This window comes from Limanda limanda, chromosome 1 (genome assembly GCF_963576545.1).
Source record: "Limanda limanda chromosome 1, fLimLim1.1, whole genome shotgun sequence".
Classification (NCBI taxonomy): domain Eukaryota; kingdom Metazoa; phylum Chordata; class Actinopteri; order Pleuronectiformes; family Pleuronectidae; genus Limanda; species Limanda limanda.
Window position 1 is genome coordinate 20,166,863 of NC_083636.1, and position 21,977 is coordinate 20,188,839.

Sequence of the window (21,977 nt, forward strand, 5' to 3'; positions counted from 1 at the left end):
AAATGTTTTTTTCAGCAGCTTGGGAGCAGTAGTTGATAAACGGCTGCACTCACCCACACACGCACTCAATTATGCATTGTTTTCTTACTCCGTCTTTGGCGCTCGGCCTCCACCCACTCTACGTGTTTCTGTGTGTGTGTGCGTCGTCAGGTATGAGCGGCTGGAGGACCAGTTAAATGACCTGACAGAGCTGCACCAGAATGAGACCAGTAACCTGAAGCAGGAGCTGGCGAGCATCGAGGAGAAGGTGGCGTACCAGGCCTACGAGAGAGCCCGGGACATACAGGTAATGTTTTGTGTTCAGACGCTCAGTTTACAGTCAATATGAGAAGCTGTTATTTACTAAAACCTTGTACCTGGACTCTTCTGTTCCTCAGTTTTGATTTCAGACGACACTGTAGTGAAGAGATCAACAGACAAAACATTTGATGTAGATTATTGAATTAACTTGTTTATCAAACTAGAACATTCACTGCTGCAGGATTCTCTAATGTTGAGTTTCCTTTGGCTTTATTTGGAGGAATCCAACGGAGGCTTTAGTCAGTTCCGACTGTTGCATATGATTTGCATTACTTTCAATAGAACAACAGAACAATATGAAGAATAGAATAAAGTTACAAAACAGTGCTGGTCACCAGGGGAAAGTTTTTATGGTTACTTTTGCTCGGAGAGAATAAATATAACAACAGTAATTATAATGTGCATTTCTGGAACCACTCGTCATCGTCCATGTCATTGTTGTTACCTACTTAAATAATTACTTGCAGCAAGTTTATAAAAAGGATTAAAGTATGAACCGTGTAATAGCTCATCGTGAATTAAATACTAGTAAGTTTGGAAAGAACAAGAAATTATCAAGTTATCAATTTGGACTCTGAAACGTTTGTAATGGACGCTTTGTTTTACTCTATTGTCTGATATTTTTTACAGATCTTTCTCATCTTATATGCAAATTAAAAGTATTTATAATCAACTATCAATCTAAAACAAACCAATTTACAAAAAAGTGAGAGAAGGTCTCGTGTCTCCCACCAGAGCCACAGAGATGCTTCCAGTATCTAATCACTTCTGATGTGATTCACTCCTCCTCTTAATTTCTAATGGAGCTGATTCAATTCAAATCTAATTAACTTCACTGCCTGTCCCAGTATTCCCATAACCGTAATCATTGTGTGCTTGTTTGTGTGTGTTTGTGTGTGCTTGTGTGTGCGTGCAGGAGGTCCTGGAGTCGTGTCAGACCCGCGTGTCGAAGCTGGAGCTGCAGCAGCAGCAGCAGCAGCAGACGGTTCAGTTGGAACACACCGATGCCAAAGTGCTGCTGGGCAAGTGCATCAACATCATGCTGGCCATCGTCACCGTCATCCTGGTGTGCGTCTCCACGGCGGCCAAGTTCACCGCCCCGCTGCTGCGGAGCCGCCTCCACCTGGCGCTCACCTGCGTGGGCGTCTCCGTGTTAGCGCTGCTGTGGAAGAACTGGGAACACTTGCAAGGTGCGATGGAGCGAGTGCTGCTGCCGCACTGAGCCGAGCGGACGAGCGAGAGCAGATAACTTTCATCCGAACCCCGGGTCCAGGTCTCCAGGAGGCGTGTTGTCACGGCAACACAGACACTGGGGAGGAGTTTACATGTAGCCTTACACCAGCCACACAGCTCCCCAGCTAACTTGTGGGTGACTCGATTCATGACTTTGTGCTTTGCATGTCTCAGTGGGGTCCGCACGCAGCGACTCCAACCAACAACACACAGATGTAAGCTGATATGACAGCTGAGCAGACGTGTGACGACCAAACACACACACATGGCACAAAGCTGCAGCAACAGTGAATCACTATAGAGACGAGAATAGGATAAATAAGCTGGAAATGATTGGACTTGAGTCCAGTTATCGGGTTCTGGGTCAGACTTGATATCAACATCCGTCCTGAGGGATCCGATCACAAGCTCGATATGCAAAACACACGTTCATCATTTCTGTTCACGAAGACCCAACTATGGTTTTACACGAGTCAACAGATGTGTCCGATGTCAACGTCTTTGTCTGAGCGTTGGTGTGAGAGAGAAATAGGAGTTTAAAAATACAGAGAAATCATTTTGTGTTGGTCCGTGTTGTGGCCACACACAAAACAATGTGTGATCACTGAGATGCGAGAAACTACTTCAATATACGTGAAACTCTGGATGCATCACGACGCATTGAGATCCCTCAGGACAGAGGTTAACACCAGGTTTGATCGGGTTCCTACACAGGATCAAAAAAGCTGGAATTGATCACATGTGAGTCTTCTGGTTATCAGGAGATTCTCAGTCGCAGCAACCGCCGCTAAAGTCTAAATGTAAACAAGGGGCTTTTATTGCGGCGTGGAAATGCAGAGATTATATCCCGACCATAAAGGAAACCGCCTCACGCTGCTGAACAAACTCTGGCTGTGTGTTCATCAGCAGATCCAGTTTCCTTTTCGTGCACCAGCCGTGACTCACATAGACACATCCACCCGAAGGTTGATTCATGTGTGTGTGTGTCTCTGTGTTTGTGTGTATTTATGTGAAGCTTTTCTCGTCAGTGTCTCGTTGAAAAAGAATATTTCAAAGCCTTGGGTCCACATTGTTTTTAATTGTGTCTGTCTGAGTTTGTACGTCTGTGTTTTCCTGCTCGTGTGTGTCTGTAACTGTGTGTTTGTTTTTAAAGGAAACGTTCAACATTTTGAGGAATTGATTTCCGTCTTAAATCCACGTGCAAAATATGAAGCGAGAGCCGTTTATCAATGAAACTGTTAATCAGAATCTGACAGAAGAAAACATAAAATACACCTACCAGCCCCTGCAGAACTCAGCCAAGGTCATGAAATTTGTTTGCCACTAAAGATGTTTATGAAATTAAAGCTAGGGTTGGTAATCCTGGAATAGTGAATCGTAAGAGCAGGCTGCACTTTGGAAAGATGCAGCTAATCCATCCAAACTTTAGTTAATTTAGTTTATTAATAAAAAGATGCTGGTAGGTGGATTTTATTGCCTTTTGAATATCCTATTGTTCCTTGAGAGGAAATCTGACGAGCGGCCTCGAGACGTGTTGCTTAGAAAGTTTCCGTCATGTAAAATCTGTTGTATGTTTTATCGGGGTAAAGATAACTTCTCAAAGCGATTTGAGAGAAACAATAGAAAGTAAACTCGTTTCACTGAGATCCGTCCTCTACGATCAGAGAGAAACTCTAGAGAGAAACTCTCTGAACATGTTTGACTCCTGATTTTATTTAACTGCCTTTTTTTAACGAGGTTGAACAGAACAAATGAACGTGTGTGTGAAGCCTTGTGTTGCTGTTGAGCTGCGTTCAGGTCCGGTGGGCATAACAGACGCTCAAAGTACCGACTTGAAAAGATTTCCACCTGTTGAAACTTCTTTTTAAACCATGAAAGAGAACAGGATTGATTTCCATTGTGGGTTTTAGTGGCTCCGCCTTTTGCCCAGTGCCGGCTGGGATTGGCTCCGGCCTCCCTGCGGCCCTCAAGGGGAAAGTGGGATAGATAACAGATGGATTTTAGTCGCTCGAGATTATTCCTGTCAGCTTATTCTCACTTGGATCTCCCACACAGCTGGAAAGTGACTAAATAGGACGACTCTGGTTCCAGAAGTAAAATTATCTATAGTTTTCTAGAAAACCAGGTCAACCAGCTAAGAGATTCTCACACAAATACACAGAAACGTTCCGATCCAGTGATCACATACCATTAAATGCGTATCTCTGTCTGTTTTTCCCCGTGTGTCCCGAATGCAGCATCACAGACTGAACTGAACCATGTAGCTCCACGCTCCCAGTGACCCTCCATCACTGGGAAGATGATGACGGGTCCAAGTGGGACTGATGCCTTTTCAATGCAGCTTCTGTCGTCGACTGTGTAACTCTGTTTTCTCATCGTGTATCTGTTTAAACAAAAGAGCCAAATATGGGGATTTTAAAGGCACATTAGCCCTTTTTAATTAATTAACACTGTTTTCTTACAATTAGTCCTCAATGTTTTTCTTCTAATTGGCCCAGAACACACTACTAATACTTCTGTCTGCTCTTCGTGAGACACGCACCTTCTCTGCAGAATCTGTATTTTAAGTCCATAATGTGTATTTTCACATTTCTGTCTATTCCATGTGCTTTCTAGTTTTCCATGACATTATTTTTTTTCAAATGACAAAATAAATATTTGTTTTTGTAAGATTGAGCCTGTTTCCCGTTGTTGCCTTGTTGTTCTGCACGTCTCATCCATTATACAGCTCAGGAGCCTTCAGGGATGATCAGCAGAAGGAATTCATCCATACAAAACATATGTAAATAACAGCACGGTGCACTGTATAATACAAATTACACAAAATTTGACTTTAAAATCTAATTACAGACGCAAATGACCGCCACTTAGTGTGTTTTCTCTAGTATTTAAAAGAGTATCAGCTATATTCATGTTTAACTTAGGTCATATTATTCTGCACTGAAGAATTATTTGCTGTCCGCTGTTATAATGAACAGTTATAAGTATCTAACTGACTGTGGCACCTTTCAAAGTGCATGATACACAAAACAGAAAATGTTGTAAGAGAAATATGAAAGACATGAGGTAAAATCAAATAGAGGAAAGTTAAATGGTACATAATACTAATAATAAATTAGAATATATTAGAATACAATCAGACACAAACAGAATTCGTTGTGTAGTGTGAAATTTGGATAAATCTTTTATCCAGTTTTTGTTCATCTGCATATAACAAACATGAGAGCATAATGACACCTAGTGGTCATATGTGAACAGTTCAACAATGTTGTTCTATAATAATTTCCCTTCACATCCCATTAAAAACGCTTTTTAAAACAATTGTTTTCTTATTATAATGTTGATTATTTATGAAAACCATGTCTTTAAACACACAGACAAAAGCAGGAAAGATGAGTGGAAAGTTGTTTAGTGATATTCTGTTCCTGAATATTATATTATATATATTGTATATTTTACACAAAGAAAATATATCAATGGAAAATTGAGACGATTTGATTTAATTAAAACTTCAATAAAACAAAGTAAAAATGAGATTATAATAAATTAGTGTTTTCTCCTCCCTACCGATAGAGGGCGCTGGTGGTGCACCTCGTTGTTGTTTTGGCGCAAACCGGAAACCGCCACAGTTCTCCATCCTGTGAGAAGCTGAACACGAAGCTAAGAGTGAATCCGGTGATTTGTGATTTATTACAAACCCGAAACTTCTGCGGAGCGAGTTTAACAATCAGGATCTAAACGTTTTTACCTGTGAACGTTACAAACGTAGAAGAAGAGGCCGCGCAGGGATGTTAGCGGTGCTGCGGCTAACAGGGGCTAGCACCAGGGTTAGCATCAGTGTTAGCATCAGGGACGTTGTGTTTTCAGTCTGAATAAATCTGCGTGCAAGTTGTGTTTTTAAATCCACTTCTGATCTAAATGGAGGAACACAAAGAAAACATCAACACCAAGGACGTGAACGTGAAGATGTCCGCGACCAGAGAAGAAGAAGAAGAAAAGGTTCGTGTCACAGAAACAGTCAAAACAAAGGATTTTCATATTTACACTTTGATTGTTCAGCATCGATTTATTATTAGCTTTATCTCCTCTGTTCTTTTTTATTTTTTCAAATATCGCTTCTGAGATAAATATGTGTATTTAACACATCAGGAGAGTTTCTCATTCCAACAGAAACATAAACTACTAAATATACTTAAAGTTTAATGAAGTACTTGGTGTGTTGTACTATTGTGACGTACGTGTAGTGAAATACTACTTATTCAAATGTGTTTCTTACTGTAGTCAAACACAATAATTGTCTCAAGTCGCTTTTGTTGTTGTTCTTCACACTTGACACATTAACTGTGTTGTGTTTGTGTGACTTCTCCTTATAGAGGCTAAATACACTTTGTGGTTTAAAGATGCCCTTTATTTCTTGATTTAAAATATTAACACAAAGAAATAGAAAAGTGATTTGTTCAGGGTGTAGAGTTAATATTTAACAAACGTTGTGCAAATAGTAAATACTGTGGTGAAAGTAGATGTTCAATGGACTCTGATCCCAGAGTTTCACTTAGGGACTGTCAATGAATTCATGTTTCATTTTACCCACTTTGACTTTATGCTGCTCTAGACAAACAGCGGACACCTGTTGTTATTGGATTCTAGTGCTTCTGATATTTAATATGAATATGTAAAGTATATTTACTCATGTCAATTATGTCCTTCTTTTGCTACACGTGGGTGATTGTGTATCGCTGCTGATCCTGGTCCTTCCTCCTCAGACCTGCAGCAGGATCTGTCCCGCAGCCGAGTCCGATGCTCCGGTGCCTCAGTCCAACAGCGACTTCAGTCATCCGGTCTACAAGGAGATCGCCGTGGCCAACGGACACATCAACCGCATGTCCAAGGACGACCTGCGCATCAAGCTGTCTGAGCTGAAGCTCGACACCAGGTGACAGGTTTCACACGCTGGAGAGAAATCATCTCATTGAACTCCTTTAAGCTCATATTTCTTAACCCACTCTCTGTGTGTTTGTGTGTGAAGAGGAGTGAAGGACGTGATGAAGAAGAGGTTGAAGAGCCACTACAAGAAGCAGAAGCTGCTGCAGTCCACCAGTGAGGGGGGGGCCACCGACACCTACTACGACTACATCTGCGTGGTGGACTTTGAGGCGACGTGTGAAGAAGACAATCCGCCCGACTTCCTCCACGAAATCATCGAGTTCCCGATGGTGCTCGTCAGCACACACACGCTAGAAATTGTGAGTTTATTTTGTGATGACGATGGAGATGTTTACTTTTTAATATGTGAAGTAGGTTTTGATTTATTTGTGGGTTTATTTTTTGCAGGTCGACAGCTTTCAGGAATATGTGAAGCCTCAGTTGAATCCACAGCTTTCAGACTTTTGTGTGAAGTTAACGGGAATAACACAGGTGGGTGGATCTCAGTTCATGGTCAAGTGTTTTCTTGAATCAGTGTCTTATTGTAACGATAAAGAGTTTTAGTGAACAGGAGGAACTGTTCGTTTTTGTTGAACAGAAAATGGTTGACGACGCAGACCCGTTCCCAGCGGTTCTCCAGCGAGTCGTCACCTGGCTCCAGGAGAGAGAACTGGGAACCAAGTACAAATACGCAATCCTGACCGACGGGTGAGAAGCTTCACTTCAGTTCTGCTGCAGAATTCTTTCTTTCCGTAAAACCTCACCTGACCGTTAACGTCACTTTCTGTCCCCGGTCGTCTCCAGGGCCTGGGACATGAGCAAGTTCCTCAACATCCAGTGTCGTCTGAGCGACATCAGATATCCTCAGTTTGCAAAGAAGTGGATAAACATCAGGAAATCCTACGGCAACTTCTACAAGGTTTGAATTCTGAATGTTTTTTTATTTTATACAAAGGTTATCTCTGGATTGTGTTACTACTGTTTGTGTTATGGAGCAAATTTCCTCACATATCGTCCCTGTTTGTTTTTTCTCGAGGTTTTCTAATCCACCGATTTAAGTTAAATGTATCAGCTTTTGTCTGTTTCATAAAAAAACAATGACTTCTTGATGTAGAAAAACTGTTAACTCTCATTAACTGATCAGAAAAATTACATCAGTAATTGCATACAATCGTAAAACAGACATTAAATACACAATATATATTTTTTAGATATATGTAAATGTAAAATACGAAAATAAACAAACGTAAGTGTAGGCAGACTATAGAAGTGGCTCCCCCTAGTGGAAGTTTACTGTTATTAGACCTCCCTCACATCAATGTTGCTACAGCAAACCACTGATAACCACCCCCCCCCCCTCCAGGTCCCTCGCACACAGACCAAGCTGAGCACGATGCTGGAGAAGCTTGGTCTGAAGTACGAAGGTCGCCCTCACTCCGGCCTGGACGACTCGCGCAACATCTCGCGGATCGCGCTGCGCATGCTGAAGGACGGCTGCCAGCTGCGCGTCAACGAGCGCATGCACGCCGGCCAGCTGCTGTCGGTCCCCAGCTCGGACCCCGTGGAGGGAGCCCCCCCGCCGCACAGCCCCCGCAGCAGAGAGTAACGCCACTGTTTGTCTCGACTCCTCCCCCCCCCCCCCCCCCATGAGTTTAAAACAAAGAATCCAAAGCACTTTACAGACTTCATGTAAGGGTTTTATTTTGGAGCTCAGTGACAGGGGGGGGGGGTTGTGAGTTTGATATTGTTTAGTTTTTTAAAGACTGTGCAGGTCTTTATCAAGTGAGTGTTTCACTCTCATCACGTCTGCATCTGTTTTAACGCCACGTGTGAGGTCATTCAGCCGCATTGTGGGAGGAGCTTCCCCCCCAGCTTCAGTCTCGTCTGTGTTCAATCCGCCTCGCCGCCTTGTCAAGCTGCTAAAAACTATCCACACGGATTCAAACCCATTTCATATCTGCCTTGATTGGGAGGATTTAGTTTTTGTTTTTACCAGCGTTTGTTCCCGAGAAGAAAAAGAAACATTTAAGACACACACATTTTATTTTTGAGGCAATAAAAAACAAAACATCCGTTGGTGTTTATCTTATGTCCTTTATCTCTGTGCCTGTTGTGCTGCGGTTCTAAACCTGAACACCGTTGTGTTGTGTGAAGAGCGGCGGAGCCACAACACTCGACCACGAGGGTTAGAAACCTGCTGCTGACTTTCACCGTCTGTGTCGACATCCTGAAACTATCTCCCGTGAGACTGATGAGCAGCCGAGTGAGTTCAGCCCTGATGTAGGACCGCGTCGCCTTTTCTATGGAATTAATGTTTGTTTCATGGAGCCTGATCTATTTTAACAGGAATAAATATTCTTCTGAATGCAACATCCTGTGTTTCCTCATGTTTGCAGCGTCACGTGTTTGATTCCTCAGCTTGTGCTCTGCGGTCTCCTCTCCTTTAATGTTTAAATCTGGAAATTCTGCTTCATACACCTGCTGCTTTTATTACATTTAGTGTTTTGAAGGCATTTCTGACTACATTAGTGGCACTAGTCGTATTTCATTAAATTGACCGAGGCTGTTACAGACCCAGAGGTGTCTGTCAAGGTTCAGAATATTTACATAGTTTTAAAATAGGTTTCAGTCCATCCACACTGAAAACTCAGTATTTACTGTATCCTTATTTACTTTAGTACTTCTATTATCCTGCCACAATTACAGAGTCTATTTTTACTACTGTATTTATTTACATACTTATTTTTATATTGCTTTATTTGAGTGATAAATGTCTAATATTGTAAACTTACTTTGACGGTTTTATTCACAACTTTCAATTTCGACTTCTGATTGAATAAATCAACACGTTTTATTCACTTTTTTATATTCTTAATTGCAAACACGAATTGATTCATTGCCTGATTAATTAATGGTTAAAATAATCAGTTACAGATTTTATTCTGTAATATTAAGTTAACGTTTTGCTTTTAAATCTAAGGTGACAACAGAAAGTCTTAATATCGGTTTGATTTTACTTCATCAGACTTTATTTCTGCTGTTTGTAATCTGAGGTGAATCATCCAGACTCCACCTTCAAACTGTGTGTCTGTCATCAAAATAAAAGCCTAGAACCAGTTTGACCATCGCACAGCGACGACTCCGGCCGTGTGCAGAAGATACCTCTGAATTTATTCATGCACAAAAATCCAAATCCTCAGAGCACAGATTGGATCTTTCATTTGACTCATGTCACGCAACATTATCCCATCGCATCACTGCCCCACCAGGGGTCAGAGTTTCAAAGTCAGAAAAAAAAGGGAAAAAGACCAACTGCACAGCCTCATTTTCAACCCACCTCATTTTATTAAGCAAAGTATCAGAATGATCTGCAATTAGTCGCTGAGCAGAAAAACAAAGAGAACTTAGGGAATGTACTGAGCAGTGGAACGACGCTGTGTGAGAGCAACTGCGTGAATAACTGGGAATGTGGCGGATTAAATGTTAACATGTGACGTGTGTGAGTGTGTGTGTGTCTGTGTGTCTCTGTGTGTGTGTGTGTGTCTCTGTGTGTGTGTGTGTGTGCCAGATGACTATCGCCAGCAGCTGAGCAGTAGTTGATGTGACAGTGTTGAGGATAATGAGACATAATGAAGTAAATCAAATTGTGCTGAAACTATTTCACATCCGTGTCCTGGTGCGTGAGCTCAGGACGTGTGCAACTATAGTACAGCGATTAAAAAACAAACACACACAGATGTCGTAAAGTCAAAAACATACAGACGTGACTTGCCCCTCGCAAAACCAGTTCTCTATTCCTTGAGTTGTTCTAATCAGGGTGGGAGATTTATTCAGAAACTACACTGGCCTCAAATATAAATACCCGACGTACTGTACTTCACGTGTAAAAGAGAAACGCACACAAGTTAATCGGGGACAAAACCAAACTAGAACATAAACAACAAACTCTTTCTACAGCGGAGTCGCTTCGGAGTGGAAATGGGAATCAAACCTTTACAGTGATCGGCTTCTCTACTGTGTCATTGGGCTTCATTTTTTTTTTTTTTTTTACTTCTCTTTGAAAAATAACATTCACGAGCATATCGAGTAAATTGATCTCTACTGTAAATATCTGTAAGTAACATATAAAAAATAAAAGATTGGAAAATAAATCAGCGGCTTTTTTTTTTGCTCTGTCAGGAGATCGTCCCCCTGCTACTTTTTTTAACAACTCAGCATATTAACAAAAAAGAAATAATCCACTGTACATGTCAGACTCTAAAAGATATACACGGTCACCTCTGCTTAAAGATTTACATCCAAAAATAAAATAACATCTTCAGTCAGTTTGTCTCTTTTCGGTGCGAGCAGTAAAAAGGTCCGAGGCCGGTGCGTCCTGCAGGGACGAGGACACAACTTCACACATGAACAACAACAGGGCGGAGACAACACCAGGCTCCTCACAACGCTCCACACCACAGTGTCAGTGACTACACCTCAGTTCATCATCGTCTCCAGTGTCTCTTTACGTCCTCGCCGCATTACAGCAGCATCGACTCCTGCAGGGCGAACGCCTCCTGTGCGTGCCTGTAGTGTGGTCCTCCGAACAGCTGGGGGAGCTGCTGCTGCTGCTCCTGGAGCTGAGTCCTGTACTGCAGCATGCTGTCGGGGCTGGCGGGAAATATGAACTCCTTGTGGGGGGACATCTGGGCCTGCTGGAAGCTGGGCGAGCGGGGGACTCCACCCGGGGACGGGGGGGGCAGCGCGTCCTCTGGCGCCCAGCGGAGCACGTCTACCGCCCGCTGAGCCCCCCCCCCTGGCTGGTACTGCGGGCTCGCCCTCCCCCTCAGCTGCCCCTCGAACCTGCCGTCCCCCAGAGCGTGGACCTGTGCGGTGGAGGTGAGCTGCTGCAGGTAGATGGGGGTGGAGCTTCCCTGGGTCTCCAGCTGCAGGGGGGGTCTGGTGCTTCGCGGGCCGAGGGCGGCGCCGGGTGGCGGCTGCCGGCGGTAGGTGGCGAAGGAGTTGTTCATGAGGGCCTTCTCCGGGGAGAGTCTGCTGGGCGGCCGCTGGGTGGTGGCGTACACTTGTTCGCTGTACGCTATGCTGGAGGGTGGGGGGAGCCTGGAGGGGGGGGCGTACAGTCTGTCCTCCGCTCTGTGCTCCAGGTTCATGCCGTATCCCGGGTGGTAGATGGGAACCTCCGTGGTGGTTCTGCTGGGGGATGGAGTGTGGAACTGGCTCTGGCTGCCGGGCTGGCTGGACTGCCCCCCCGGGGGACTGCTGTGGGAGAAGGACGGAGGGAGCTTGGCCGTCCTCGGCCCGGAGGCGATGGAGACGGCGCTCCCCGTCAGGCTGGGTCCGTGACTGGGTCCGTGACTGGGGCTGCCCTGATACGGGGACGACGCGCTGTAGGGGGTCTCGCTGCGGGGGGGCCTCATTCTGGACAGAGGTCTCTCCAGCTCCAGGATCTCAAACTCCTGCTCCAGCAGCCCCGGCACGTTGTCGTACTGGGAGGCGTTGGAGCCCCGGTCGGTGCCGGGGACGAAGCCCTTGGGACGCGGTCGGCGTTGGGGGAGTGCAGTGTCGTCGGGGCTGGAGGGGGCCGGCGACGCCCCCCGGCTCAGGTTGGTGTCCCGTCCCGCCGCCGCCTTGACGGCTTCCAGCCTCGTGTCGGAGGGCTTGAACCAGCGGGGAGTGATTTCTTTGTGAGAGCTGGAGGCGGCGTTGGAGTTGTGGTTGGCGGTGGCGTGGCTCTGAGGCTTCCCCCTGTCCACTGTGGTGAGCTGCGGCGTCGGGCTGAGCGCTGAGGGTGGTGTCACCCCCCTCTCCGGCGTGGTGATCTCCCCGGACCCCCGGGATCGAGCGTCCCTCCTGTCGGCCTTGTGGTGACGGAACGGTTTGTCCAGCGAGTCCCGGCGCGCGCGGCTGGGAGGCCGACTCTCCCGCTGGCGCTCCGGTACAGGACTGGGCTCCCTGGGGGGGTCGGCTGGCTCGACGTGGCTCTGACCGTTGGCCACGTGGTTCCCCACCACGGCCGCTGCCCGCTCCGGAGGAAGCTGCCCCAACGGCTTCTTGGGAAACTCGTCGTCTTTACCTGCAGAAGGGAATCAGTGAGAAGACGTTAGAGGATCCTCAGGAGAGAAGCTGCCGGCTGATGGGTGAACACACTGTGGCGCTGATTCACATCAGATGAGGAGTCACAACGGGGACATGGATTCATGCAACACCACTGCCATAGAGAGGTCAAAAAAATGAAGGAGAATTACATTCATGACGACACGTAATCACAAATCTCCACAGGCAAAGAGCACAGGACAGAAAAACAATCAGAAGTGGTGTTTGATATTAATTCCCGGTTTGCTGGAGGGGCTCAGTCGGAGAGTGACAGTGAATCGAGTTTCTTTCCATTTTCATTAAACTGCAGCAGGAGGCTTGGACTCTAAAGGTCGTCCAATAATAGTTCCTGATTAATGAGGCTTCTTGCAAAGTACAAGCGTTAAAACCACAGGGATGCTTTTTCTTTTTACTACTCTACAAGCAGAACATGTCACACGTCCTGAGCAACACGTCCACCCGGTGCTTCGTGTCCCACAGACGTAAAACAGGGACAGTTGACAGGAGCGGTGACGTGTCGGGGACTGGAAGGGAGAAGTGTGATCCCTGCAGTCCGAGGCAGCAGCTGGAGGAAGAGGAAGTGCTGTGGGGAGGGATCCAGGAAATGAACTGACTGGCACCGAGTCCACAGACTAAAGGGACTCCATCGAGAAGCAGAGGAAACTAACCTGCTCCACGTCTACGTTCACAATCACTTCCTTTGACGTTGTTGTAGTTTTAAGCGTCGGAATCTTCTTCATATGTTTTTGTCTTAAATGAACAACTACGAGAAGTAATTGCCACGACGAAAAGATCCTTAATAATAAGTAGTTTTAATAATTAACTCTAAGACTTGCTTAAGAGACGTTGATGAGGAAAGTATCTTTTAGCTCAAACCAGCTTCAGTAATGTGGGAAACCACAGAACCATGAAAATCACTGTCAGTTCCCACAGTTCAGATACGAAAAATAGCAGAAAACAAGGCTGCAGATGGTTGTTAAAAAAAAAGAAGAAGAAAGAACTTTAACAAAAGCCTCCAGTGTTTGGGAAAGTGGCTCATTATCTTGTCAGCGAGCGACAGACGGCTACTGTTCCAGTCGTGTGGGCTCCGCGAGAAAAGGAATAAAGAGAAATCCTGATAATAACCCACTTGCTGCCGTTACAGACGAGTAACTGACAAAGGACGGAAGACAGAGAAATGAGGAAAACCCCTGAGGAGGAATTCTGTGAACCTCTAAATGAAAGTTTACGTTTGGTACTCATCTTAACAAATATAAGTTTGTATTTCAAAATCATACAGGAGCTGCAAATAAAATGAAGCTGAAGGTTTAAAGTCAACATTAGCGGTGGATTAGGAACATCTTAGTGGCTGTAATTGGCCACCAGGGGTCAGACTACGTCACCTGAAAGACCTTGGACAGGACAGAAAAGAGGAACAGACAGAGGAGAGCCAGCCACTGCAGGACTGAAGCAATGCATCTGCACAGTGTTAACAAAATAAATACACATCATGTGGGGGGTGGAGGGGAGGGATAAAAAACAGCTGGAAGACTAGTTTGTGAAGGGAGAACCCGAAGTGCTGCTGGACAGACAGGCGACAGACAGGACGGACGGACTGAGGGACAGATGGACAGAGACATGACCAGTCAGGATAGCCCACCGGTTACTGTTGTAGGAGGGGATGCGGCCCCCGCTCGCGGCCACAGTTTTGTTGTTGTTGGCTTTAACATTGTCGGACGGGAGAGGGAGAGAAGGCAGATTAATGAGAAGACAGAGCAATGCGAGAAACACACGACTCTAGATGAGCTACAGGGCGGCAGGAAGCAGATCTGCCGGTTTACTCTGAGGTTGATCATTTAAGCTTTGTCTTTTTTACAGAACACAACAGAGAATCAGACTCGTTCTTATCGGACGGATGTAAAAGGTAAGACAAACTTTCCAGGAAGAGCCAATGCATGGTTAGGTTAAATCCACAATACCTGAGCATCAGTGTTTCTGCTTTGGATTTGTTTTTTAATTTCCACATCATGCTTTATAAGAGAAGCAACATTTTACTCCATGATTTTACAATTAATCCTCATTGCTTGATTATTAGATTAATATTTTGGATGTTATTTAATCTCAGAAAGTGAAGAAATGCTCATCGCTACTTCTTAATAGTTTTAAATTGTTTGTTTCGCTCTGATCAACCGTCACAAATCCAGGTTATAACCACATATCAAACAGAAAAAAGCAAAAGCAGTAAATTCTCACCTTTTGTCGGATAATGAAATATAAATAATACTGTATCACTAAAAAATTAAGTAATAATGACGAATACTAATAGAAACGTAATCAGACATATTCTAATAGTGAGTTAGGTTAAAGTACATCTTTATAACTTATTACTAATCAGGTCAGCATTAAAAAATAAGACACATTGCACAATATTTGAGATCAGATTTGTACTGTTATTGTTTGGCAGCAGCGTTCTAACAGAGACCAACAAGTTCAACGTCCCATCATGCGTGTTTGTGTGTGTCTGTGTGTGTGTGTGTTTGTGTGTGTGTGTGCGCTGTAGCTCTACCTGGCGCAGGCACGTCCAGCTTCGCCCTCCTCAGCTCCGTCATGGCCGCCTGCATCTGCTCGATCACAAAGTCGTCCTCGTAGTAGAAGTTTTTGGACAAAGTCACCTGCAGAAACTCCACCAGCTCCTCCATGGACAACTTCATCAGGTGCTCTGCGACATCACACACACACACACACAGATCAGGGGTTTAGCTTCATGTGAGGACAGAGCAGCTGGTGACGTGGTGCAGAGCGAGCGGTCTTACTCTTGTGCAGTTTGAGGAGCGTGTAGGACATGGCGGACAGCACTCGTTCCCCCTCCATGATGTAGATGTCCCAGATCCTGAGCGTGAGGGTGAACGGAGTCTGAACACAAACACAGGAACCGGTTAGAAGAGCTGTTGTGTTCTCGCAGATGGATGTTACTGCTCCGGCTCGCTGTGACCGTGAAGGATTAGCTTCGGCTAAATATCAATATTTTTTGTTATTATCATCAAATCCCCACGAAAAAGACCAAATCCAATAATGTTCCTGTGTCTGAGTCTCATCTCCAGATTCATTGATTCCAACTGGAGATGTGAAATCTTTAAAAGCACCTAACGAGTGATAAAGTGTTTAGATGATGTTGTTAACACAGGAGCAACTAATGCATTTGGTCTAAGAGAAATATTGAATATTATAATCATCCTTTTAGTCTCCACACATTTATCTGGAAGTTGTTTTCCTCCTGACTGGAGACAGACTGTGTTCTTATGAGTTATTCATTCTTTTCACTGTGATCAGAGGATTTTGTGTTAATGAACTCACTCTGTCCAGGAAACACTGGAAGAACCACTTCATGGTGTAGAGACTGGTGAACACTTCCTGGGTGTCCTGCAACACAACAGACACACAACAGACACAAGAGATGAACAAGGCACGAAGCTTCCATATCCACAGAATAAATAATGTTTCTGAAATATGTTTTCAGGTTCTATGGTTCTAAGGTTCTATGTAATTCTATGTTTTCTGTCCTTAAGGACCAGTCGCTGCATTGACCCTCGTCCCAGTCTGTGTCTCACCAGGTGTTGTTTCAGTTTGGGCATCATCTTCTTGAGTGTGCGATCGTGATGTTCCTGGAAACGCATCAACTTCGGGAAACCAGGGACGAAAAACCCTGAAGGTGAAACCAGACGGGAAGAGAGGATTTGAGCTGTCTGGCTGATGTTTGCAAATCATTTTGAGTTGATAGATAATTAACTAGTTATCTCCAAAAATCTGGAAAAACTCTGTTGTGTGTGTGTGTGTGTTACCGTGCATGGAGTGCTTCTGTCCCGACAGCAGTTTGACCAGAGCCCAGAAGGCGTCTTCTTCGTTCATGTAGATCAGTAGCAGAGCCGTGATCTGACTCATGCCCTGGCAGTAACCCACCTCCTGCACACACACAGTGAAACACACAGTGAAACACACACACAGGGAAAAACACACACAGAGAAACACACACACAGGGAAACACACTCTAATCACTCAGAGGAGGAACAACAGGTTCCTAATGTTTAAACGTTTAAAACACATGCATTTAACTCTGTAAAGTTGTAAAACTCCGGAATGTATGTGTTTAACAACCTGTTGTTTCTGATGCATTGTGTTTCTCATGTGTGAATATATGTAAAACCTTAAAAAAGCTCTTTCTCAGTGTTTGTAAAAAGGAGGCACACAGACACAGACGTGCTCGGATCCAGAACAGCGGCGGAGACACGGTGACCTTTTCAGAGTGTAAGTGACTCACCGTGTTGTACATGGAGTAGGCAGTGAGGACGTGGAACAGAGCCTGCTGCCTGTGAACAGCAAACACAAAACACAATCAACACAAAAGCCTAGAAAACAAATCCTTGTCTCCTGCTTCAAACCCACGTGTAGTGGCTGCACGTCAGACTCTCAGTGTGATGCACTAAATCCCCATGTAAAACATTTAAAGTGTGAGACTTGAGCTGTTGCTGGAGTTTCTTGTAATTATTCCAGAACAGCGTGTGGAAAACAACATTACAGTGGTGCCAAAACCAGTGTGAGCTTGATTTTACAAGACAAAATACTAAAGGTGATATGAAGTCTCTCGCCTCACTCAGGGCTTTAAAAATCCTAAGTGCAGTCTCTTGCTGCTTCGTTCCCTCTGCTCTATAATTTCCCTGAGATTACGTGTCAGTCAAACAGTGGGAGGTCGTTTTTTCTCCCGGGTGAAGTGGAAAGTGACACATTTAGTTTTCCTAGAATAAAAACGAACAAGAATCGTGATGGTGATCATCGTCATTTTGAATAATCCTGCCTGGCAACAGCGTCTTGTCAAGCGTGCTTTGTCTCACGACCTTGAACAATAACGTGGAGGTGGAACCTACTTGACATCGTAGCGGTTCATGAACATGATGTGGTCCCTGTACGTCCGGTTCACATCCAGGTCAATCTGTCGGATGTCAGGGGAGACGCCTCTGGCTCGGGCTTTTAATTTCTGTGGAGGGCAGGAGAGAAAAGTTAAGCTATGTCAAAAGAATCGTTATATTATCTTCAGGTGTCGAAAGCCTCAGAAAATTGTTCACGTTATATTAAGGAATCAAAAATGTAATAGAAATATCACAGTTAGGGCTGGGCAAGTTAACTCGTTTCAATCGAGTTAACTCAAGTGATGAGTTAACTCGATTAATTATTTTATATCGCATTAACTCAGGTTTGATTATTTATTGTTTTATTGTGAAAGTCAGGCTTTTATTTTGTGAAAGTCTGTTGCTGACTGCTGCAGAACAGGAAAAAAGAAAATAATTGGCGGATAAACAATCGAGTTAACTCATCACTTGAGTTAACTCGATTAAAACGAGTTAACTTGCCCAGCCCTAATCACAGTATAGTTTGCTAAAGTAGTTTCTGCCTTCATCTCATAATTGCAATACTTCCACAGTAAACTGACGCCGGGGAAACTTTGATCTTGTTGCTGAGCTTTCTAATGAGATCCAAAGTTTGTTTCAGTGCAGAACAACAAAAGAGTTACACACTAAAACACAATTAAGTTTCCACAGCCATGTCTCGACAACAATGAAACAGGAGCTCAGTAAAATCAAATCCAGACGAGGTGCTGCGAATGGCTCCAGTCTTAATGAGGCCGCTGCTGCGCCGGAGACGTTTTACAAACTGGTGCTAGCTCACAGAGGAGGACGCTGGGTACGTACTTCGTAGAAGTCTTTCTTCTCTTCCTTTATTTTGGGGATATCGAGCAGCAGACACCACACCTCCCCTCGGAGCTGCAGGGGAATTCCCTTGTAGACTCTCCTGACCAGCTGGAAGGAAGCACACAGCAGGAGGCCATTGTTAGGGACACGATCAAAAGGGAACACAACTCACAAACAGCCTGTATCTTCAGATCAAGGGAGAGAGGTTTGTTATCCAGGGTTTAGTCTGAAGCATCATCGGGGCCTTTTAATTAAATATCATCAAGGTGAACAATCCAGATGCACTCCACACCGCTGGCTGATGCCAAAATGTTTTCAGGATCTAGAGCGACCCATCAGCCGAGCCGCTCTCCCACTGTCACAGACACAAAGAGCGGGAATGCACTCGGCACTCGGCAGAAGCAAAGGGCTTTGGAAGGTGAACTATGACCATCTGGCTGGAGAGAGAGAGAGAGAGAGAGAGAAAGAGAGAGTGCTACGCATGCAGAACAGTCCGGAGTAAATCAGTGTCCACAAAGAGATATAAACTCACTCGGACGGCGGGCAAGGAAGATTAAGTCTTAAAGCCTAAACTGCAGGAGCAGCAGAGCTAATCGCTGCAGTGAATCCTCCGCGTGCAGCTGTTAAAACCCGACCAGCCGGGACAGCTACACAGCCGACATGGGAGGTGTCTGTAAATGTGTGTGTGTGTTTGAATGCTGGTGAAGGACGTTAAACAGAACACACACAAACCCATTCAGACTCATGTCAGGATTGGTAGAGACAGACAGTTGGAGGTTTAGCTCTTGGTTTTAGGTTTAGAATAAGATAATCACAAGGGTTAGTCATGTAGTTTTGATGTTTGAGGCTTTGGAATGAGGCCGGAGACTGATTTATGTCATCGTGTCCCCGTTAGTGAAATAAGTTTCTGTGTGTGTGTTAGTGGACAGTGTTCTCAAAACTTCACAAGTTTAGAATCAGCTGCTTACGGGTCGAGTTAGGTCCAATTACTACTTAGAGGCGTGTCGGCGATAACTTTTTACTTTCTGGTCTAAGAAAAACCTTTCAGCTCTAGAAGTAGCTCAGACTCTGAGACGTTAAGAGACTAACTGAAACTTGAATATCACTCAGTAGAGCTCATATCTCCACCAAGGCCCAGCAGTCACCTTACGAAACCACATTTAAATTCACTAGATCCACACAGACAATGAAAACACAAGTTCCTCAGTGAAGGTGATCATTCCATCGGCAGAATATTGATCAGCCATTATTCTGATAATCAAATAGAAACTTTTGAGCACAAACGTCTGGTTCAGGATTCTCAGGAGTGAAAATTACATCAATTAGTAGATTCGGTAAACGTCCCTGAATCATTTCCCACAACTCAAAACGGTTTCAGATGTTTTGCTGCAATAAGATAATGATGTGAGAAACAGAACGAGCAGAGGGAGACATGTTTTCAGCAGCGTGAGATGAAGAGTTGATGAAGACTCATAAATCAGCTCGTCTGAGTGTTGTGATGCTGTGTCATCACAAGATTAATGACGATTATTGCTTGTGTGTGTGTGTGTGTGTGTGTGTGTGTGTGTGTGTGTGTGTGTGTGTGTGTGTGTGTGTGTGTGTGTGTGTGTGTGTGTGTGTGTGTGTGTGTGTGTGTGTGTGTGTGTGTGTGTGTGTGTGTGTGTGTGTGTGTGTGTGTGTGTGTGTGTGATCCACAGACTCCATCAGTCTCCCCCCTCCACACTTGGGACTCACTAGTTTCTCGTGCAACAGCCTTGTAATTAGGCTCTGATGAGGGAGTCAATGAGAGCATCTGTTGGGCTAATCATCCTCTGAGTGTGTGCGTGTATGTGTCTGTGTGTGTGTCTGTGTGTGTGTCTGTGTGTGTGTGTTGCAACATTTACATTTCAGTTTTTAGTCTTTTGTTGTATTTACAACTCACTGTTTTACAAATTTTAACTGAAATAATAGTTAAATGGTCGCAGGTTTATTCTTCCACCCAGCGAGCAAGTTGTTTACGTCTCAGTGACCTTTGACCAGCAAACTAATTGGCTCATCCTTGAGTCCCTCGAGGTCTTGTTAAGATCCTGAAAGATTGGTGAAACTGACGCTTTTTCATCTTCATGTATCTATAAGGATACAAACAATTTAGGAAACAACCAACAAAAAGAACCCATTTTTTAAATATAATTCTTTTAAAATTCTGACTATTCTTCTCAGGGATAAACTCAGACAAGTAACATCTTCAACGATTGCAAACATTCAAAGGTGAAGCGTCTACAACCGCTCCGAGGTTGAACATTGATGTTACAACCTGTTACAACCTTCAACCAAATTCGTCATGTGGCTCTCACTCTTTTTACGTCTGCTCGGCTCTCCAGTATTTTCCCACTGCAGGCTAAACGTGCTCAGCAGCTGGCGAGAGAAGGAAACAGAACAACAGACACTTCAAGCGTGACCTGTTTCCTCGCCGAGCTGAAAGAACGCCGCCGACTGGCGAAGATGAAGAGAAAAAGAGTTTCCCCGGAGGAAGACATGGACAGAGAGGAGGAGGAAGAGAGGAGACGTGATGGAGAGAGAAGCTGAAACGCTCCAGTGTGTCCTTGGCTGTAAACAACAAAAGAGGAGGCGATGCTTGAGAAGGAGACGGACTGTGTCATGATAGAGTGACAACACAGTTTTAGTTTAACGTCAAATGTAGACATCAGTTTCTGTAAAATAAGTTTTCATATCAAGTGAAGTTATCATATAAAATTGTCTTGTTTTAGTTAGATATTCCAGATCTTGCACTGTGATAAATCCAAATTAATCTGAAAACACCCAGTCATCGGTTTCATACCATGAATATATGAACACTGCAAAGCGAATGTGAGAGTTTGACAGAAGAGACGAGGACGAGACATGAAGACAAACAGAAAAGACCTTCACCTTCTCACTGTTCTTGTACTTGTCCCAGCTCTTCATCATCTTCAGCCATTTGCTGATTCTCTCCACCTCCATGTGTTTTTGCTGTGGAGAAAAGGAAGTGACATGTTAACGATGAGCTTCCTGTCAGTCGGTCGCCGTGCGGCTGGATTCACGTCCAGAGGGAATCGCTGTCAGCTCAAAAGCAAAGTGACTTCAGAGTCTTCAAAGTCGTTTGAAGCTGCTCTATTTAAAACTTTCATGCTCTGGTGTTTTACATCAGTATCACATGAATTAATAATTAAGTTGATGATTCAAATTATCGAACAACGATGTTGAGAAACATTTATTTAACATAATTTGGCCTGTGTCCCCTCTGTTAACATGGAGAGGGCAGGCTTTATGACTTATACTGCAGCCAGCCACCAGGGGGCAATCAAGAAGCTGTCGTGTCGTCCATCTTCATTTACAGTAGATATATTAAATACTTATAATTGAACTCACCTTCTCCGCCACCGAGTCGTAGGATGGAAGTTCATCTTTACTGAGGAGAGAAGAAGAAAGTGAAGGAATGAAATAGAGGAAGAGGAGAGAATGAAGAATGAAACTCAGATTTATCTCTAAAGCTCCAGTTTGTTTTCTCATGTAAACTAGTATCTCAGATGGAAAACAACAGGTCTCAGATCAGTGGGACAGTTTGTGTGAAGTTTAACTCTCAGTTTATTTAATGTTCAAAGTCAGATTCCTTCGGGAAACAGGGATGAAACGAGCGGGAGTGAAATCGGGGTCGCTGCTCGTCTGACTGTTATCAGGAGGAGGGAACAT

The 21,977-nt window shown here is 44.4% G+C and overlaps 3 protein-coding genes across 5 annotated transcripts in view; 2 read left to right on the forward strand and 1 right to left on the reverse strand.

Moving 5' to 3' along the window:
* tmcc3 (transmembrane and coiled-coil domain family 3) overlaps window positions 1-4,209 on the forward strand; it is a 33,531-nt gene extending 29,322 nt beyond the window's left edge. For both annotated transcript variants that reach the window (XM_061068140.1, XM_061068149.1), the window contains exons 4-5: window positions 151-286; window positions 1,217-4,209. In XM_061068140.1, the coding sequence (XP_060924123.1) occupies window positions 151-286; window positions 1,217-1,522 (442 nt within the window). In that variant the 3' untranslated portion in view covers window positions 1,523-4,209. The remainder of the gene's footprint in view (window positions 1-150; window positions 287-1,216) is intronic.
* A 943-nt stretch (window positions 4,210-5,152) lies between these two features.
* Window positions 5,153-8,826, forward strand: eri1 (exoribonuclease 1). 2 transcript variants are annotated; one of them, XM_061095025.1, is made up of 7 exons: window positions 5,153-5,532; window positions 6,297-6,466; window positions 6,560-6,776; window positions 6,865-6,948; window positions 7,055-7,164; window positions 7,261-7,375; window positions 7,820-8,826. In XM_061095025.1, exons 1-7 carry the CDS (start codon window positions 5,452-5,454, stop codon window positions 8,060-8,062), a joined length of 1,020 nt encoding a protein of 339 aa, XP_060951008.1. In that variant the 5' UTR covers window positions 5,153-5,451; the 3' UTR covers window positions 8,063-8,826. The 2 variants fall into 2 exon arrangements, with proteins under 2 accessions (XP_060951008.1, XP_060951088.1); XM_061095105.1 differs by lacking the exon at window positions 5,153-5,532 and adding an exon at window positions 6,119-6,205.
* Window positions 8,827-9,777: 951 nt separating this feature from the next.
* The window catches only part of usp6nl (USP6 N-terminal like), a 50,621-nt gene continuing 38,421 nt past the window's right edge, over window positions 9,778-21,977 (reverse strand). The window contains exons 5-15 of the mRNA XM_061080371.1: window positions 21,657-21,696; window positions 21,177-21,257; window positions 18,270-18,377; window positions 17,448-17,557; window positions 16,844-16,892; window positions 16,368-16,488; window positions 16,137-16,231; window positions 15,883-15,948; window positions 15,342-15,441; window positions 15,095-15,247; window positions 9,778-12,529 (exon numbers count right to left, since the gene is read on the reverse strand). Coding sequence (XP_060936354.1) covers window positions 10,977-12,529; window positions 15,095-15,247; window positions 15,342-15,441; window positions 15,883-15,948; window positions 16,137-16,231; window positions 16,368-16,488; window positions 16,844-16,892; window positions 17,448-17,557; window positions 18,270-18,377; window positions 21,177-21,257; window positions 21,657-21,696 — 2,476 coding nt within the window. The 3' untranslated portion in view covers window positions 9,778-10,976. The remainder of the gene's footprint in view (window positions 12,530-15,094; window positions 15,248-15,341; window positions 15,442-15,882; window positions 15,949-16,136; window positions 16,232-16,367; window positions 16,489-16,843; window positions 16,893-17,447; window positions 17,558-18,269; window positions 18,378-21,176; window positions 21,258-21,656; window positions 21,697-21,977) is intronic.